This window comes from Natator depressus, chromosome 2 (assembly GCF_965152275.1).
Source record: "Natator depressus isolate rNatDep1 chromosome 2, rNatDep2.hap1, whole genome shotgun sequence".
Lineage (NCBI taxonomy): Eukaryota > Metazoa > Chordata > Testudines > Cheloniidae > Natator > Natator depressus.
Window position 1 is genome coordinate 197,309,805 of NC_134235.1, and position 21,879 is coordinate 197,331,683.

A 21,879-nucleotide genomic window follows, 5' to 3' on the forward strand; every position below is an offset into this window, starting at 1 on the left:
AGCCACTGTTGGAATTGGTGATCTTGCCCAACAGCAGGTCAAGGAGTGAGACCTCAAGGAACGAGGAGTATCCCAAGGATTCAAAGGAGGCGACCCGGCATATGGATAAGGCATTGGTGGCCAGCAGGTACCACTTGTGCTTAAATTTAAATACGTGCTCAAGTGCTTTGCTGGATTGGACTGGTGTGTTGAGAGGAGAGACCTCAGAGGCTTTAATTTCCAAGATAAGACATCTGTTTTACACTACAGAGATGTGGCTCATAAGCAGTTTTATTTTGAACTGTAGGTTTTGATATTTTCAGTTCTTCCAGAAAAGCAATGTTATCCCATCTAACTTCTTCCATACTGATCACACGGGCAGGGAGATCGGCAGATCAAGTGAACAGAAACACTAATGACTCTGATGACAATCATTCTATTAAGCTTATTAAGTGAAACTGAAATATCAGAAAGTGGGAAGAGCTGCACAATCTTCAACTACTATGGTGGATAATTGTGTTGGAAGAACACAACACTAGCATAAAGCAGATCCTTTGCCATACTGATTTTCAAAGAACAATAATTTGACCAACATGTTTGGTTACATGATAAATAAAATAACTGCCTGCCTACCCGTCCACCACTCTCAGTTCTAAAAGAGCTTTTAAATTTTCAGGAGGTTGAAGTTTATGACAAAAGAATACCACTGGAACTTGATACTTTGGGGAAACTAACCTTTAAAGAGTAACGTGCCCTACAAATAAGATGCCAGTTTCTCAGAAAGCAGAGAATTAAGCGTTCTTTCTAAGAGCACTGGCTATGCACGTCTTATAGTTATTTTTCTTTTCTGCATAAATACGTTGCTTTACTCCTTCTCAGATTCCGATTTCTTTATGCCACTGGCAAACTTTACTAACTTTACTACACTGAGATGTGATGTTCCTGACAGAGAAGGAATCTACTGCTTTTCTGTTCTGAATCTACAATCTTTATTATTGTGTATAATATATTTTGTGGTAGCACTGTACAGCCCCAATCCCTCTCTCTCTTTCACAGACCCAGAATTTTCGTTTTAAACAGTAAACTCTGCCAATCTTAAGGAAAAAGCTCTCCATGAAAGACAGGATGTTAGTTTTAGTGCTACAAAAGAAATGGATTCATATTAATTAAATATCCTGTCTGCAAAAATAGATTTCTAAGTCCTCAAGCAAGCCATCTTTCCCTTCACAATGTGACACATATTGATAATGCCCTGCTGAATCAAAGACAGAGAACACGTGCTTTCCAAACTGGTTCTTATTTCCCTTTGGGACTTCATTAAAGCTTGAGAAATGGCCAAGTATCTGACTTAGATAGTACTCTGCTCTATATAAAGTCTATGGACAGTACATAGAAGACACAGAAAATCTCTGTCACATGAAATAATAGCTATGAAATAATTTAACTGAAGTGAATGATGGCCTGATTTATGTCTAATGCCACAGTTCCCGCTAACCAATGAGAAGTTCCTAGCTGTCTTAAAATTATTACATATGCTTAAAAACATTTACAAGTTTCTCTTTCACTAGCAAATACCTAATAATCTAGCAAAGAAAACAGAGGGGCAGAATATATACCATTTTTTAGTTAAAATTTTGCTTTGCCAAGAATACATAAAAGGAGGACACAATAACCCTGCTAGAACAGGCTGGGTTCTGATAACATCGCAAGCCACTTGAGGATTGTTGTTTCTAGCAATATCAGCAGAACCCATTGAGGCCTTTATCTCCCCATTTCTATAGCTCTCCATTTCTCTCTCTCTCCTTAGAGGCTGAGATAGTGTTGTGGTTTCTATTTCTTGTATTTAGGAATTCTTTTGGATTTTCTTCCTGGATTGTTCAAGCTACGTTTTCAGCCCTTCCATAATGGGAAGGCTACAGTTTCTACTTGAAAATGTGGGAGATCCTTTTATACATCTTTCATTTCTCAGAGATAATCCTCTGCTGCTTCCTCAATGACTGCTCTTTTATCTTCCATAGAAGGAAATAATCTCTTGGTCATTAGCACCAGCTGCTTGGGGGAAAAGGGTGTTGTAGAAGTTTCTTTGCTGAATTTTATTTCATGCTGGTTGGTACACTTGGTTTTCAGATTATTTTCTGTTTTTATCTCAGCCATCCTCTTTTCTGTGTTCTGTGAGGGAATGGGCATGGGGGGAGGGGGAGAACGGGATGCTTAGCTTTATTGTTCCCCATTCTAAATATCCTAAAATCATGAAAATCACTGTCATGGATTAAGAGTTATTTTGTCCATAAGACTGTCAGCCACATATATTATAATACATGGAGGATAGTTCTGACAGGTAAAAAGACCAAGATTTTCATAATAGACTAATGGTGTTGGGTGCCTCCAATTTTTGGTTATCCAGCTTGTCAAGGTTCCTTCCCCATTCTGAACTCTAGGGTACAGATGTGGGGACCTGCATGAAAGACCTCCTAAGCTTATTCTTACCAGCTTAGGTTAAAAACTTCCCCAAGGTACAAACTTTGCCTTTTCCTTGAACCCTATGCTCCCACCACCAAGCGTGTTAAACAAAGAACAGGGAAAGAGCCCACTCGGAGACGTCTTCCCCCAAAATATCCCCCCAAGCCCTTACACCCCCTTTCCTGGGGAGGCTTGAGAATAAACAAGTTGAGCACAGACCAACTTGGGTTTCTTAGGACCCTAAGAACCCAATCAGATTCTTAAAAAACAGAACTTTATTAGAAGAACAAAACAAAGATAAAAAACACTCTGTAAGATTAGAATGGAAGATAATCTCACAGGCAGGCAGATTCAAAACATAGAGAATCCCGCTAGGCAAAACCTTAAGTTACAAAAAGACACAAAAACAGGAATATACATTCCATTCAGCACAGAGTATTTTACCAGCCATTAAACAAAAGGAAATCTAACGCATTTCTAGCTAGATTACTTACTAACTTAACAGAGTTTCTGAGACTGCATTCCTGATCTGTTTCCGGCAAAAGCATCACACAGACAGACAGACCCTTTATTTCCCCGTGCTTCCGATTTGAAAGTATCTTGTCTCCTCATTGGTCATTTTGGTCAGGTGCTAGCGAGGTTATCTTAGCTTCTTAACCCTGTACAGGTGAAAGGGTTTTGCCTCTGGCCAGGAGGGATTTTATAGCACTGTATACAGAAAGCTGGTTACTCTTCCCTTAATTTTTATGACCCGGCTAGAGCAGGGATTGGCAACCTTTGACACGCAGCCCGCCAGGGAAAGCCGCTGGAAGTCCAGGAATGTTTGTTTACCTACTGCGTTTGCAGGTTCGGCCGATTGCGGCTCCGACTGGCTGTGGTTCACTGTCCCAGGCCAATGGGGCTGCAGGAAGCAGTGGCCAGCACATCCCTCGGCCCGTGCCATTTCCTGCAGCCCCCATTGGCCTAGAGCCAGTGGGAGCCGCGATCTACCAAACCTGCAGACACGGCAGGTAAACAAACTGGCCCGGCCCACTAGGGGCTTACCCTGGCAGGCCGCATGCCAAAGGCTGCTGATCCCTGGGCTAGAGTGACTTTAAAATGGCCTGGTTTTCTGAACGAGCCAATCACCCACCCTCTGAAAATTAAACCTACTTAAAGTGTCTCAGGTAGCAACCAAGGCACCAAAAATCACCAGTCTCTCTTGGAAATCTTGCCCAAAGTCATTTTTAACCAAATTTAATAGGGCAGGTTTTACTAAATAAATAATTCCCTTAGTTCATGATTTCAGTTGTATGCAGATATATGGAATTATGTGATAAAGCGAGACCAGTGAAGAGTCATTAACAATAAAATAGTTATGAGATGCATTAAAACTGCTCTCCACTTACTAGACCAAATTCAGCCCTTAGTTTCAGCAATCACACCAAAGGGCTTCACATGTAAAAGTGAGGATTGGATTGGGTCTATTTGTAATGATAAAAACTTATGAACAGAAGCACATACACCCCTCTTTGCCAGGGTCAAAAGCAGTGCTTGGGAAATTTGGAATGATAAAGAATACAGTTAAAATTATATAGGAGATTTACACAGGATAAAAATACACCATTAAGATGAGAATGGCCAAACAAACCTAAGATGGAACACTCAGTCTACAGAATACCATGAACAGGACAAATTTATCTTTCCTGTTTATTGGTCTTCTCTAATAGAGATATTCACTACTTGGTAGTCTGGTCCATTCCACCATAGAGGCACGCTCATGCAAACTCCTCACTTGGACCACAATCCTGCAACTGCTTATACCTTTGTGGAATCCCACCGAAGTCAATGGGGCTGTGTACAAGGGCAAGGATTTGCCCTTATGTATCCCACTAGTGAGATGGGATGTATGGTACCTAAATTGAGCCAGTTAAAAGCCAGACTGGTCATTTGGACAATCCACTGGTACTCCCTAGCCTCAGATTTTCTGTGAGAACATCATTCAGCCTTGAGTACTAAAGGCAGTCTTTGAAACCAAATTCTCTTCTATGTGCACTGAGATTGCTCCGGAGTTCTCAACTGCTCTCTCTTGCTACATCTGATATCAGGTGCAAGAAAAACAGATGGACAGCAAGACCAACACTGGATGAGTAAAAGTAACCCTGGAAAGCTTATTTACTTAGGTACACAGTGAAACAACACTTTGATTTCAAGTAGCCTAAATGGGTAGAGCGTAATCATTTTCTTAGTAGGGCCACCCACGAGCACTAAGCAAGCATAAAGTGTTATTAAATGTGATAATTTGCTGAAAGCGCAGAATTATTACAGAGTCAGAGTGATGACTGATTTATCTTCAGAGTTGCAAAAATATTTTGCCCATTCTTATCAATTTCCACATGAGATTCAAGACTGCAACTGGTTTGACTCTGCTTATCTAAATATTTACAGTATATCAAGCCTTTTTTTAAAAAGCAAATTAGTTTCTGATAAATGAACATTTCTTGGGAATTATTACTCCTGGCTAATTTTAAAGGTTTCCTGGCAGCACTCCTTATTGATTATCACAGCTCATAGTTACATCCAAAAAATATCTGCAACCTGTTAATCTTCAAGGTACTGGTTTAATGCACTAGCTTTCTATCTCAGGAGATGTGGATCCAAATTTAGATGATCCCCTTTAAACAAACATATTGTGCACAGTCAGAAGGTAAGAAGTTTTCAATGGTACCTATTGCACTACACAAAACTTAAGCATAATTAAAATATCTCCATGCAGTATGAATCATTTAGAGGGTCATACTGGTGCTGCTTTGTCTCAAAATTTTTTTATCACTGTTACATGACAAGGAGAGTCACTTTCTTCTAATTCTAAATAAGCAGAATTACCCCTAATGCTACTTTCTCTCTGCCTCACTGAAGAGCATCTGGCTAGGACTTTCTGTAGACCCATAGAATCATAGAAGATTAGGATTGGAGGAGACCTCAGGAGATCATCTAGTCCAACCCCCTGCTCAAAGCAGGACTAACCCTAACTAAATCATCCCACCCAGGGCTTTGTCAAGCTGGGCCTTAAAAACCTCTAAGGATGGAGATTCCTCCACCTCCCTAGGTAATCCATTCCAGTGCTTCACCACCCTCTTAGTGAAATAATTTTTCCTAATATCTAACCTAGACCCCCCCCACTACAACTTGAGACCATTGCTCCTTGTTCTGTCATGTGCCACCACTGAGAACAGCCTAGCTCCATCCTCTTTGTAACCCCCCTTCAGGTAGTTGAAGACTGCTTTCAAATCCCTCCTCACCCTTCTTTTCTGTAGACTACATAAGCCCATTTCCCTCAGCCTCTCCTCATAAGTCATGTGCCCCAGCCCCCTAATAATTTTTGTTGCCCTCCACTGGACTCTCTCCAATTTGTCCACATACTTTCTCTAGTGGGGGCCCAAAACTGGACGCAGTACTCCAGATGTGGCCTCACCAGTGCCAAATAGAATTGGAATAATCACTTCCCTCCATCTGCTGGCAACACTCCTATTAATGCAGCCCAATACGCCATTAGCCTTCTTGGCAACAAGGGCACACTGTTCACTCATATCCAGCTTCTCGTTCACTGTAATCCCCAGGTTCTTTTCTGAAGAACTGGCGTTTAGCCAGTCAGTCCCCAGCCTGGAGCAGTGCATGGGATTCTTCCGTCGTAAGTGCAGGACTCTGCACTTATCCTTGTTGAACCTCATCAGATTTCTTTTGGCCCAATCCTCCAATTTGTCTAGGTAACTCTGGACCCTATCCTTACCCTACAGCAAAGCTACCTCTCCTCCAGCTTAGTGTCATCCACGATCTTGCTGAGGGTGCAATCCATTCCATCATCCATTAATGAAGATGTTGAACAAAACCGGCCCCAGAACTAACTCCTAGGGCACTCCACTTGATACTAGCTCCCAACTAGACATCAAGCCATTAATCACTATCTGTTGAGCCCGACGACCTAGCCAGCTTTCTATTCACCTTACACTCCATTCATCCAACCCATACTAATTTAACTTGCTGGCAAGAATACTGTGGGAGACCATATCAAAAGCTTTGCTAAAGTCAAGGTATATCACGTTCACCGCTTTTCCCATATCCACAGAGCCAGTTATCTCATCATAGAAGGCAATCAGGTTGGTCAGGCATGACTTTCCCTTGGTGAATCCATGTTGACTGTTCTCGATCACCTTCCTCTCCTCCAAATGCTTCCTTGAATACCTGCTCCATGATTTTTCCAGGGACTGAGGTGAAGCTGAGATTCTCCTTCTTCTCTTTTTTAAAGATGGGCACTAGATTTGCCCTTTTCTAATCATCCAGGACCTTCCCTGATCGCCATGAGTTTTCAAAGATAATGGCCAATGGCTCTGCAATCACATCAGCCAACTCCCTCAGGACCCTCGGATGCATTGCATCCGGCCCCTTAGACTCGTGTATGTCCAGCTTTTCTAAATAGTCATTAACCTGTTCTTTCACCACTGAGGGCTTCTCACCTCCTCCCCATACTGTGCTGCCCAGTGCAGCAGTCTGGGAACTGACCTTGTCTGTGAAGACCGAGGCAAAAAAGAGCATTGAGTACTTCAGCTTTTTCCACATCATTTGTCACTAGGTTGCCTCCCCCATTCACTAAGGGTCCCACACTTTCTCTGACCTCCTTCTGGTTGCTAACATACCTGTAGAAACCCTTCTTGTTGCCCTTCACATCTCTTGCTAGCTGCAACTCCGATTGTCCTTTGGCCTTCCTGATTACACCCCTGCATCCTCAAAGCAACATTTTTATACTCCTCCCTAGTCATCTGTCCAAGTTTCCATTTCTTGTAAGCTTCCTTTTTGTGTTTAAGCTCACCGAAGATTTCTCTGTTAAGCTAAGCTAGTTGCCTACCATATTTGCTATTCTTTCTGCACATCGGGAAAGTTTGTTCCTGCACCCTCAATAAGGCTTCTTTAAAATAGAGCCAGCTCTCCTGGATTCCTTTCCCCCTCGTATTAGCCTCCCAGGGGATCCCGCCCATCAGTTCCCTGAGGGAGTCAAAGTCTGCTTTTCTGAAGTCCAGGGTCTGTATTCTGCTGCTCTCCTTTCTTCCTTTTGTCACAATCCTGAACTCGTCCATCTCATGGTCACTGCTGCCCAGGTTGCCACCCACTTCTACGTCCCCTACCAATTATTCCCTGTTTGTGAGCAGGTGGTCAAGAGGAGCATGGCCCTTAGTTGGTTCCTCCAGCACTTGCACCAGCAATTTGTCCCCAACACTCTCCAAAAACTTCCTGGATTGTCTGCTGTATTGCTCTCCCAGCAGACGTCAGGGTGATTGAAGTCCCCCATGAGAACCAGGGCCTGTAATCTGGAAACTTCTGTTAGCTGAAAGCCTCATCTACCTCATCCTCCTGGTCTGGTGGTCTACAGCAGATGCCCACCACAATATCACCCTTATTGCTTTCGCCTTTAAACTTAACCCAAAGACACTCAACAGTTTCATACTGGAGCTCTGAGCAATCATACTGCTCTCTTACAACTCCTCCACCTTTTCTCTCCCACCTGTCCTTCCTGAACAGTTTATACCCATCCATGACAGTGCTCCAGTCATGTGAGTTACCCCACCAAGTCTCTGTTATTTCAATCACATCATAGTTCCTCAACTGTGCCAGGACCTCCAATTCTTCCTGCTTGTTCCTGCGTTTCTGTACAGGCATCTAAGATAACTAGCCGATTGCCCTAATTTCTCAGTATGAATCAGGAGGCCTTCCCAGTTGCATCCTCCTCCTTCTGTCCCACTTCCCCACTTACCTCTGGGCTTAGGTCTCCATCCCCTGGCGAAACTAGTTTAAAGCCCTCCTCACTAGGTTAGCAAGCCTGCCTGCGAAGATGCTCTTCCCTCTCTTCGTTAGGTGGATTCCATGTCTTCCTAGCAATCCTTCTTCCTGGAACAGCATCACCTGGTTGAAGAACCCAAAGCCCTGTCTCCAACACTACCTGTGCAACTACGCATTTACCTCCACAATTCGATGGTCCCTACCTGGGCCTTTTCCTTCAACAGGGAGGATGGATGAGAACACGACTTGCGCCTCAAACTTCTTTATCCTTCTTCCCAGAGCCACGTAGTCTGCAGTGACCTGCTCCAGGTCATTCTTGGAAGGGCTTGATGAGTCTCAGCAGAAACTCCGTCACATCCTGAATTCTAGCTTCAGGCAAACAGCACACTTCTCGAGTTTCCTGGTCTGGATGGCAGATGAATGACTCCATCCCCCTTAGGAGGGAGTCCCCGACCACCACCACCCATCTCCTCCTCTTGGGATCCATCCCACCTGACTTCCTGGTACAGACTGAAAGATTTCCCCACAGGTCTAATTCCCTAAGGGATCAAACTAACAGATTTTTCAGTGGCCAAACCAGAAAAAAAAAACTGGTTCCTTGCAAACTGGAACTGAATTTGTTTTGGTTTTTCCTTGCCAAAATGACAAAAAAAAATTTGTTCGAGTGAATAAAACATTTCAAAAGTTGTTTCAAATGGACATTTTCTGAACAAATGTTTCAAATTGACATTTCATTTGCAAAATGTCATTTTGAAAGGATGCGTCAAAACGGTTTATCCTGAAAATGTTGAAAAAAACCAAACCCATCCCAGTATTTCTGACTTTTTTTCCCCCCAGCTGAAAGTCTTTGCCAAATTTAACCCAAATTCCTAAAAAATACATTTATGGCAAATTTATAGTGTTCAAAAAAAATTCACCCAATTCTAGTTATAAGTAAAAGTAAGTTCAATCATCTGAGAGAATTGGTGGACTTTTCTTCAGGTGTGTTTCGTGATGGTGCATATGTTGTCTGTCAGGATTGATACACACTGGCAAGTCATCATGGGAAAAGTCAGGCTACTCTTGCCAGCAGTATGCCTGGCTCTGAGTACTGCTATTGATCCACTTTCATGAGCATCAAACTCAGTTTTTATGAGTACCAAATTTTCCATCATGTAAAATGTAGGGGAAGAGAGAGAAAGAGAAAATAATAAGGTAACAAAAAAGTGACTGGTTCAAATAAATTAAGGATTCTCTAAACGAAGGAGGAGAAAATCCTACAAAACTAAAATTTCCCATAAAGTTCTGGAGGTGGTATTACATTTTAAACCTGCTTGGAAAACAGTATTTATTTAGAAGGACAGAAAAGAAATCTTGATACATCCTACAATGCGTTGAATTCCATTATCATAAGCATTACTCTTGCAATGACATTGTAGCACAGAAAACACCAATTGGTTGAGGCTGTGAGATCATGCCTATAAGCACTGCTCTTGGATGCTCCTTCTGAGTATACTGAGGGAAACACATCACCCAGAAGGGGGTGAGAGGATGTGCTGGCTTTCAGTGGGGGCCAGGTGAGGACGGGGGTGGGAAGAAGAACCTGTCTACCACCCCATCACCTCAAAGGAGAAATGGATTGTGCCTAATTTTATAGGTCTTTAATAGGTTTATATGGATACAATATGTATAATAATTTACAAACTTGCCAGTATAATGAAAAGTGTGAAATATTTTTATATAGGGATGTGTGAACCTGTACAAGAAAGAAGAGGAAAGCCCAAATTTCAGCCACAATCTTGAAGTGAACCCAATTCCCTTTTTTAGATTGAGATGGTATCTCAAACTCCTCCCCAACCCTCAAGAGGCCTGTTGGCTTCACTTTGCTAACATTCTTCTACTGTTTGCAGCAAACATTTGGCCATAATATGCTGGCTCAGTTGCTGTCTTAGTCACAATGAGTTCTGGGGCTTCCCAGGAGCCGCAGGGATGAGAGAGCACAATGCATTTTAGGGCACAAGTTCTCAGGCATGCCTAGATATTAAGTTTAAATATTGTCAAAATACAACATTGACAATCAGCACTGATAGAGAGAAACCCTGGTCCAAAGTTCTCCCTTGCTTTAGGACATAAAGCTGTCTTATCGCAGGCTATGCCATGCACAGGCTAACATGCTGCAGAACTGAGCTCCACAGGGACTTTCTGTGCAGGCAGTGGATATGGGCAGGATGAGGACATGATACTGTTTGGGTCCTTACAATGTGCATCCATTGGTCCCTGGCCCCATGAAATAGTTGAGCAGTAGGCCACATCACCTTCTTCCCCTGTACTGTGCAATAGCTGCCACAATCCACATGCCTGAGAGCTGCTATGGGATTGGGTGGATGAGTCTGTTTGTCCACATAGTATAGTTCATGCAGATATCTATGGAAATATTTGGACTAAGATCCAGATCTCCTGATCCCGAGTCACCCAGGCTTCATTCTGTGGAGTCACTGTGAAGCCTCACAAAGTCAGAGAAATTCAGATAAACACCTAACTTCATGAACGCTTAAGTGAACCAAACCTTTGAATCTCTTGAACTTTGTCCATCACTATTTTCTAACTAGTGTACTTGGTTTTGTGGTTATTTAGACTCAGATAAACACTTCCTCTTACCTAGGAGACTTTATACACTTATATGTTGAACCACAAAAGGTGAGTTGTCTCCAAATGTTTTAATTATTAAACTGTTAGTATAACTGAAATTGTGTAGCAAACTATAAAGGGTTTTGGTCAATCCATTTTGTGGTCCTTAGCAATGTCCTTAGCTTCTTCCTTGCAAGCACAGGTTGTACAACATACTGATTTTCTGCATAGTCACATACCTACGAAGTCCAGCAAAATATATTTATTTGCACTGCTTTGAAAAATAGTCATTCACATAAGAGCTCATTTCAAGCCTGGGTAGCACTGAAAATTTTTAAATGTGAAATGGAGAATTCAGTGAGCTATGAATTTAATGTTCATTAACTTGGCATTTCAGGATCTATAGGAGCTGTAACTCGAGTACATCTTTGGATACATATTTTATATGATAGCAAATAGGTGTTAAATGTAAGCAAAAGAGGACAAAATCCACTCAAAAGGAATCATTCATAAATAATGTTTTCACAAAGACAAGTGAGGAAAAGAGGTCATGTTGGGATTACCCAATCAATAATTCATGTGGTTAATGACTGAATTATCATGTCAAGCATAACGAGTAGTCATTTTAAAATGAACAATAAAGCCTTATTTTACTGTAATAATCTAAACCACCTAAGTACGAGAATCATCTTTAAAGCTAATGAACACTGCAGATAGCTTAACGATACTTACATCACTTTCATGGCCTTCTCGCAGATTGTATGTGAGATCATGCTGAATGTCTTCTACAAATTTGTGAGCATACTCCGGGTAAAGATCGAGCACTTCAAAGAGTCCTTTGAGGATAATGCATTGGAGGTCACAGTAGGTTAGAGCTTTAACATCTGCGTTTGTTTTAATAACTTGGTCCTTAATTGAGAGGTTTGCTCCAATTAAATCTCCTTTACCTAAAGGAAAATATGCAAGTTATTTCAAAAGAATAAATACATAACTCTTCTGTTGAAACAGAGGGCCATTTAACATTAACTGCTAAAACTTAAAAGCCTGCTGTTGCTACTACACAATTTCATCGTAACATTTTAAAGACATCTATGATCTGATATTTAAAAGCTTTCTCGATTTTTGCAGGTGCAATATTACATCTGCATTTACAATTGGTGGAAGGTACAAATGCTAATCTCCAGATGCGTAACTACCTTCTTGAAGGGAGCAATATAGTAATTTGTTATACAAATATAAGTGTTTGCACCAGCAATTAGTGACAGGTGCAATTTTGTGTCTGCAAAAGTAGAGGCTCATTCACAGACCCTCTGTCAGAAAGGAGGAAAATTGACAAAGGTATTTATAATCAAAAAGGAAGGGGCTCTTTTAAGTAAATTTTTTTTACTTCGAATTTGCATGGTGAATGATTTGCAATGTACTATGTGTCATTGTATACCTTACCAGTGTACTGTTGCAAAACAGGGAATTTAGTTGAACAAAATTCCTGACTGTCAATAAAAAACCCGAATTGATTCTCAAGCCATTATACCTTCAGATATAGGCACAACTGCCTTTGAGTCACACACATATTAAAGGGCACGACCGATCCTGAGAGCATGGAAATTTTATGGTGAAATGTTCAGAAATATTTGTACATATAAGTAAAAGACAGTATTTCATATATGAAATTCCATTTAGTTGGTAATTCCAAATGGATATTGCACTGGAACACTTAACTTAAAAGAGTTTAAAAAAACAACAACCCCCAACCAGAAGTTGCTTAAAGCAGATCAGTTTTGCTTTCTGTTGCTCCTGCATCTTTGCTGTAAAGATCGAGATGTTACAACATTCTGTTTTCAGAAGTGCCTACAGTAAACCCAGTAGGGACTGATCCACATTTACATAAGATTACATTACACTGCTCTGACAGCATAAAAGGACCCTAAATGTATTTTAAGAATGGAGTAAAGTGCCCTTAGTGTAAATGGTAATCAGGACCAATTGTGTTTATGATCCGAATGGTAAACATAATAGAAGATACAACACCACACCAAGACAAATATTTTGCTATGATTTCACTGCATTATGTTCTAATGGCAACTCAATCAAAAGCAATACAAAACTAAGCAAAATGATATGTTGACTTTGTGACTGATGCCACCAGCTTTTTAGACTAGATTTTCCTGATTATATTCCTGAGAGGGCAGGCAAGGTTGTCACAGTGTATATAAACAAGGACGCGAGTTAAAAAGCTATTCTGAATTTACCAAAACTGCTTTCAAATATACTAATCAGAAATTCCTCAGGTGTGTGAACATTTAGTATGATGAATCTATAAACCATCTGGACTAGATCTCAAAGTTTAGGACTTTTAAATTCAATAATACCAGCTGGGAAAAAATACAATTTATGTTACAAGATTACTGTATATTCCTTTTCAAGTGAAACCTTAAAGAGTAAACATTGTAGATAGAATGTGGAAGACACAACTATCACAAAAATAAAATGAGCAAGTGCAGGGTACACCAACATTTGCCATTTAAACAGATGTCATCATGTAAGTCAGTCTAAGTGTAAGTCTTTTCTGATTGGAGAACAGAATTGCTTGTGTGGATTTATGTGGAGACATCTGTTTGATAGTATCTCTCTGTCACTGCAGCCTTATTCACAAATTCATTTGGTTGATGGAATGATTCCCCAAACATTTCTGGCTAACTTTTTAAAACATAAATCTAATATGTATATTTATATAGCATGTCCTTTCAGCATTAAAATATATTTCTTTACTTAAAGACCCCATATTCATGATTATAAATCAAACTGATAATATCAAGCGGAACCAAAATAAATAGCTATATTGTATTAAATTATCTAATGTTGTATTAGCTGTATTGTACTGTATTGCTAATGAAAACATATCAACAAACTCAAAGACCACTCTATTGGAATTACAAGTAGAATATAAATTATAAAATTATAGGCCATAATTTATAAATTAGACCAGACAATAATCCACTGTTTTAATGATGAATTTGTCTCCTGGATTACTTCACATTGACAGTATAGTCTCATGAGGGCAGTACAGGTTTGATGTATATACATCTGCTATTAGTGTTAATCAGACTTAATTGAGGAAGTTCCCATTCACTGTGATGAAACTTTCATCCACACTGTTATAACTCTGTTTTCTAATTATGATTTCATTAATTTCATGCAGAAATCCTCTAATCCTTTGTTGTTGTCTCTATTGTGCAATGTTTTGATTAACGTTTTCAGAAATTCCTAAGAATGGAAGCATTAATGAAACCTTAATTCCACTCTGGGCAACTCCTGACCTTTTGTTATATTTAACCTTATCATTTCTCTACACCCTATTTTATAGCATTGGTTTAGCTGATCCAATAAATGCTAGCCATTTTTAAACTTCCTAATTACAAATGAGTAATGGTCTGCAGTGGCTTGGATTGTCAATTTAATGGAATTAAAGGGTTATAAAAACAAACAAAAGATGTATTATAGTTATTTTCTTAAAAAAGCCTAACCCCTAAATATACAATAATAAAAAAAATAAAGAAAATTCAATTATAAAGACTAGAGATCAGTAATGTCAAGGGTCTAACACAGTCCTACAAAAATAGGAAGTAAAGCAGAAAGTAAATATTTGTTTTGTCTCTATATTGTATGACTATTCAAGGCAGTGACACTTACATTCTAAATACATTCTAAAATTACAAAAGGCGTTTAACAACTCACATTAAATAATACTTTGCACTTATAGCACCTTTCATCTGGAGATATCAAAGTGCTTTACAAACACTGAACTATATAAATCTGATGGGTCTGATCCAAAATCCATACGAGTCAATGGGAGTCTTTTCATTGACTTTAATGGATATTGGATTGGGCCCCATTACTGTAATTACTTGAGACATGGGGAAGTTAACAGGTGACTTGTCCATGGATATACAGCAAACCAGTGGCTGATCCTAGAATAGAACCTATTTCCACTCTCTGCTCTAGCTATTAGCTCCCTTGAAAGCTGATAGCAAAAATAAGCTTAAAAAATAAGACTGTTTTTAATTCCATAGCCTTACTAGAGATGGATCAGGGTATATAGTGCTACATTGATTTGGGTTAGGATTAGGCCATGACTTTAGGTTTGGGTTTAAAGCTGAATTGTGCCTGTGAGTTGGGATTAGATTTAATGGCGCCAACATCTTGAGAGCTATTTTCTTGAGATTTTTGCCTCGAATAATGAACTATTGTAAGATCACCACTCATGTGACTTGGGCCTCTTCTGAACTAAAAATAGGTTCCTTCTAGTCTTGAATCTAACTCAGAATGAAAACCTTAGGGATATTTGTGTTGCATGTACAGCAGATCTAGGGACCTGGTTTTGCCTCATCTCTCATCAACATTGCTAGGACACACTCATTTATCAGTTCGCAGTGGTCTAAGTTTTATCTGGAGATGTTTGTTTATCTTTGTTAACATATAACTTTACAGTATTGTCTGCATTAGAGGACCATTCATTTTCTTTGAAGATGTTAAACATCAACCTACCAAGAATTGCCAGCACCATGCTATCTTTCAGTACTTCCATGGAACCTGAGCACACAAAATAGATAGCCTGCAAGGCATCTCCCTGCCGGAGGAGGTACTCCCCAGGAGCACAAAAGGAGGTTTTGATATGCAGAGACAGAGACCTGAGGCAACCACGGCTGGCACACTCAAAAAGGGACAGCTGCAGAATCTCCTTGTTCAAGTGCATGGTGATGTCTGAGCGCAGCTCATCTGGAAAGTCTTTTAAAAGCTGTCCAAAAAGGGAAAATGAGATTGATGTTAAGTGTAAAATAATTTATTTTACCTTTTTGCATAAATGATCTGAGTTACTGGCAATATACACAATGCCTTTATTCTTAGGTTTTCTCTTATGTATATATGTTTAAAGTAAAATACACATTATGGAGGGCCAAATCTTGCAGTCCTTAGTTAGCTCTTACTGAGTCTTTACACCCATTGATTTCATGGATAATTTATAATATATTAAGGGCTTTTTTGGTAATTAAAAATATATTTGTACTACAAGTTTATCTTGTGCACAAAACCCACACACAATTCTTGCAGCTTTTTGATAGAAGAAAATAGGCTATTTTGTAGAGCTTGCATGTTCTTCGTGGCAACAATGCCAGGCACAATGACCCCAATTAGAAATAAAACAACAAATAATTCATGCCAGGCCTATATGGCATGAGCAGAAAAAAGTGATGATAATTTTGCTGAGCTGCAATAGAGTCCTCTCAAAATGTTCATATCATGTATCGTGTGAATGGGAAATAGGCATTTTAAATAGGAAGCTGCAAATCATAGCTGCAAAGGAAGGGAAAGGTCTATCAATGTATTTCCATTTAAACTGTGTTTGCTGTTTTAATCATGGAGTTTTACCCTGAATATCACACCCACCCCGCCCAAGGAACCCTAACTGCAAAAAGTGTTACTGTGGTCCAGATCCTGAGATCCTTAATTAACCCTTATTCAGGCCTATATTGCCCACTTCTGTGGTAAAACCCATGGTAGTGGTTATGAGGGATCAAACGTCCATAAGGTTCCCCCTTGCAGAGTTCTCTCTATGATGTTATGTTGGGCGTTAGGAGGAAAGGGGGATAGTGATGAGGTAGAATGAGGTGCAAAACCCTGGTGAAGGCAAAGGGTGGATACTTCTTCCTAGTTTTTCCTCAGTCCTAATTCAGACAAGCTCCCACTGTAGTTTTGAGTCTGGTTCTGCCGTCACTTACATCAGTTTCTCAACAGATCTAGTGTAGCAGAGGAAAATTAATTAGTACATGTTTCTGCTCAGATGTTTTTTTCATAAAGGGGTGGCATAAAAATTGATGAAATGTTCTCCTTTCTTCTACCAACGTACCACAAGATTTTTTTTTTGTGGGTGGGGGGAGGGGAAGGAATGAAGAGACTTCGAAAAAGTGCTTAAGTAACTTTTTGAAAGTCAATAGGAAGAAGTAACTGGCATTTGTTCCTCTGAAAATCTCCCAGTATTTACTTAAGTCACTCAGCACTGGTGAAAATCCCACCCCTTGTGTTTTGAAGAAAACTTCATAAGGAATGTTCTGAAACCAAAATCTTCACATTTATTTCTATATTGTTTTTGGACGCTATTGAGTTTTATAAGGACACATGTTATAATGACAATGAAATGTCCAAGAGGAATGGTTTGTTCAAACAGGCATTAGGCCAAGGAAAGTCATTATATCCTATGGAGTAAAATAATAAACAATTTAGTTAAGTCATATTTAAAGAAACCACCAGAATTTTCTCTCTAACTTTCACACTCATATTACTCTTCTTCAGTAATTAGTTAACATTCAAAAATATGTAAGTTGTAATAAGTATATTTTAGATTCAGATAGTTCCTTTCAGCCTAAAGGATCCAACCATGTTTCACAACCTCTGTACAGACAACATCCATGAAATGCAGACACCTATGTACAAAAGGTTGCAAACAGTGAAGAGAGGGTAAGGATGAAGGAAGTAGTAATTCTGGGCAAGGACAGGGAAGAAATCCCTACTCTTAGGAAAAGTGCCATGGGTACTTTAACATTTGGTACAGGACAGAAACACCTCTGTTTCAGGGCATCATCAAAAAGACCCCTGCTGAATGGTACTTCAATGCTTCCAAATAATGGTGGGCATAGGTGGCCTGCTGAAATTTGAATTTGTAGTTTCAGGGAATCTGATATTCCCGAACACATAGTTCAACAACCTACATATCCCCTCTGGGATAACAAACTCAACTTTATTCCTTATGCACATTCTTTCTGATGTGTGACTTCACATAAAATTTCAGAATAAAACCATCTTCACAAAAAAAACCCAATTAGAACAAATCTAAGAAACCAATGAAAGCCACTCTTTGATTATTACCTCATTGGAATCGATTCCATTATTGACAGACCAGGTGGTTTGGAAATATTCAAGCATCCTCTGCTTTAACTGCTGTGGCAGGTGATGGACCCGTATAAAGTCCTTTAGATCCTTGGTTCTTGTGTGATAAAGGGACCATCTGGAGTACATCCTCTGAATTATAGCAGTCACATTTCCGAACACCAAGGCATGCATCAAAGCTGGGGAGAACAGAAATTATGTACAATGGGATGCAGTGACTTTGCAGATTATGGTTAAAATACAATATAGAAAATATTATGATAATTTCCCCAGAATCCAAACTTTCACTTATAAATAGGCAAAATGAAGTTTTAGAGAATGCAACAGCTTCTGAAATATAGAGCAGCACTTTAATAATAAAACTCTTAAGTAAATATGGCTACTCTGATGGCACGTTAACCAAACCAGAGAGGAGATAGACATGGCATATCAGAACTTTTGTACAAAAAAAAATATAAAATTAGGTCAGAATGAATGCTGACATGTGCTGTTATCTGACTAGAGATTAAAACCAAACTCAGGAAATAAATTTGTTTTGAAAGCCATTTAGAAACTTTCTATTAAGGCAAAGTTGCAATAAAATATTACCATATTACATTGTACATTACTGAATCAGGATCAGGTTAATATTAAAAGAATGTGGGCTAAAGACTCTGGCTTGCTGGGTGGGGAGCCCTTCTACTCTGAGTATGATTTAAAAGGGTGACCAAATTTCTTTATATCTATCCTCTTTTTGGCACTTCTCTTGTGTAGCTACTTGGTGTGAAATCTTTGGTGTGAACGCCTGTGGTGTTCGTGATTCAGCTGGAGCTGGTGGAGGTGGCAATGACATCTGGGTCCCTCTCTGGCTGGGACATCTCGCAAGACTAGGACAAAGAAGGTCTGGGGTCCCAGGAGATGGTGGAAGTAGCAGCCATGATGGTGAAGCTGACGTCAGTAGCCAATTTTTCTCATTCTTTAAGGACCTCAAAATGGACTGACCAGCTCCTCATTATGTTGTCCACCAGTTAGGTCTAATTTCCAACACACCACTTTTTGGCTCACTGATTTCTGGTCCCACACTTCTCTTGTTTACCAGGCATGCTCTCAACACAGTCGTTGAGTTTTATCAGTAGGCCATTCTAGCTATGTCTACACATGTCCATGCACATGGTTGTGCCATAACCTCCGTATTGTTCATATCTAAACTTCAGAACCACATGTCTGAAGGCAAGCGGAGGATGAATAAGCTACCATGCCTGTGGGGTGTGGGTAAAGTACACACCTCAGGCTGTGGCATGGCCTCATGTCCATGCCAGTCTGCACTGTGGTTGGGAGTAAGGGGCATGTACCAAGTCTCCAGTTGCAGTAATCCTCCACCCCCATTCCCACAATGCACTGAACTCTTTTATTCCTCACCTTTATCCAAACTACAAAGATCCCAGTCCCCCCATTTTCTTGGGTAATAGTGAGCCGTGCTGACCACATCAGAACAGCTTTCAGCTGCACTGTTTTGACCAGTATAAGTGAATATGGATCCTGCTCTGAGAGCAGCTGCCTACCCTGCCAACCACACCTGCATGCTGACCAATGTGTGGTCAGAGTACACCGTCCTCCATGACTTCCTGGAGCAGTAGGAACACACAACTCTATTGGTTAAGTTTCAAAGAGGCTGGAGCAGGTGGGCATTGAGCGGGCTCTGTCCTAGTAATGGGAATGCATCAAGCACTTAAGGATCCTGTACAAGAAGGCAAACAACTCCAGTAATTGCTCCAAATGGACTTGTACATGCTCCTTCTACGACAAACTGGCCCAGGCGTTGTCAAGGGTTCCCAGTACAAAGCTTCAGTGGCTCAAGACCCCCTCCTCAACTCCATCAGCCTTATCATTTGACAGGAGGGCCAGAGTGAGGAGGCAGCAGGGAACACAGAGGATGCTCTGGAAGAACCAGAGGATGAGGTGCATGTGATTTTGCACCTCTACCGGGAGTAGCCAATTAAGGAAGGTCCCCCCCAGCAATGATTCTGAGGAGGGCCTCGAGCTGCAGCAGGAACCAGAACCTGAGGCTGACAAGTAACGAGTCCTCCCCATCAATATCTCCTCTTGCTCTGGTGCTAAATTCCTGATTTTAAGCCTGGCCCCCACTCTGCTTTGACACTTACATGGTTCTCAAGCATGGAAAATCTACAGATAACTGGTTTTATTGATTTCCGATGAACCACTATTGTACATTTGACAGAAGCTATATCTGAAAAAAAAACCAGATTATTAAAGAAAAATCATTGTACCCATTGTCTGTGCATTTCTTGGCCGGCACACAGGCAGCGATGGTCCTAAGGACGCAGACCAGGAGAAGGGAGGGGGCGGTTTATAAAGGTCCTGGTTGGGGATGTGACAACAACTGTTGAAAACCTATAGTTGTTTGTCTGAAGTTAGAAACAGCTGTCTTTCATCCCTTGGAAGATAACTGTTTTAGTGTTTTTATCACCTCTCTCCGCCTGATCTTATCCTTCCCTTAGAAACAGGAGCTGTGTGGAACAGAGGACAGGGGACTGGTGGTAGAGAAAGTGTTAGGTCCAGGAAGGGAACATTCTGGCTATCTGTGGAAAAAGTAATCACAGTAGCCCTTTCTTTGTGTGCGCAGGGGAATGGTCCCGCTATTATGGGGAACTTTCCTGGCTTATACACTACCCCGGTGAAGTGGGCTAGCGAAAGGATCTGAGGCCTCGCTCCCACTTCCTTTACCCAGAGACCTGCCTGACCTCAAGGACTCCCCTTCCACACTCCTGTGTCGCAGAGTCCTCGTAATCCCAGCAAGGCTGGGCCCAGGATTCCTGGGGGACTTGACCCCCAACCTTGTTGTGGTAAGTTCGGACAGGGGCGAGGGTGTCCCCACTCTGGGGTACTCTCTCTGCACTGGATGCTTCCCTGACCCACTGATCATTACATACAGTTCAAAGCAAATACAATTTCTCAAAGAGCAATCGATTTAAAATAATAAGGAAAAAATGGGAAAGATTAAAGGGAAACATGTCACCCTGCTCTGTGGCACGGGGACATCACAACCAGTGTCTCTGGACTGTAAGGGAAGTTCAGTCTGTTCCTCACAAATTTCAGGCCCCTTCTCAGGCCCTGGGTGTGCTGCAGGAATGCTGTGGGTCAGACACTTGCTCTGGCAAGGGCCACACGCTCTCAGGCTCTACGTGGCAGGACCCTTTTTCCCAGTGTCGCCCCCGCCCTGTTGGGGTTACAATCTCACTCCAAGTAATAGCCTGCAGGGCCTCTTGGCTGGAGGCATCTCACTGCACTGGGCCTGTGGCCCAGGGTCCCCCTCGCTCTCCCCAGCTGCTCACCGCACTCAGCTCCGGACTGCTTCAGCCTCAGCTCCGGCTCTACCACTCTGCCTCAGGACGGCTGCTGCTGCTGCTCTGCCTCCAGCTCCCTGGGCTGTCTCTCTGGCTCCTCTGGCTCTGGTTGCTACAGCTCTCCTCCTAGCACAGGTCTGTTTTGTGAGTTGCTTCTGTGACTCTAATCCCAGCATTGACCTGCTTCCCGAGCTGCTTTTCTGGCCCCTCTGACTGGCACGGCTCTGCTCCCCAGCTCAGCGTGAACCCCTGCTTTCGCCTCAGGTCAGCCCCACTCTGTATGACCCAGGCAATTCCAGGTTACATGGAGGACGGGACCCCCCTGGCCTCTTGACTCCCTGATTAGCCAGCCTGCCCTGTCAATCAGGCTGACTAGGAGCATTGGCCTCTTCCCATTGTTCCTGGGGACTCTCAGTCTAAGGGTCCTGATTTCCCATCGAACCCTTCCCCTTTCTTTTGGTACTGGGAGCTAGCTAACCAAAACACCCCCACTGAGTTTTAGTAAGAGGACAACAGTCCCCTTACATTTGGAAAATTACAAAATTTTCACCGTCCCTGGCGTCTGTCCTCTCCCCGCACTGAGTCATGTTGCACAAGCCAGGGAAATGGGAATGGGAGAATCATAGAATATACAGCTTGGAAGAGATGTCAGGAGGCCATCTAGTCCAACCCCCTGCTCAAAGCAGGACCAATCCCCAATTTTTGCCCTAGATCCCTAAATGGACGCCTTAAGGAT

The 21,879-nt window shown here is 41.4% G+C and overlaps 1 protein-coding gene across 1 annotated transcript in view; it reads right to left on the minus strand.

The window, feature by feature from the left end:
• KCNH8 (potassium voltage-gated channel subfamily H member 8) overlaps positions 1-21,879 on the minus strand; it is a 382,295-nt gene that overhangs the window by 43,435 nt on the left and 316,981 nt on the right. Inside the window, exons 9-11 of the mRNA XM_074945675.1 lie at positions 17,779-17,978; positions 15,403-15,652; positions 11,590-11,804 (exon numbers count right to left, since the gene is read on the minus strand). Coding sequence (XP_074801776.1) covers positions 11,590-11,804; positions 15,403-15,652; positions 17,779-17,978 — 665 coding nt within the window. The remainder of the gene's footprint in view (positions 1-11,589; positions 11,805-15,402; positions 15,653-17,778; positions 17,979-21,879) is intronic.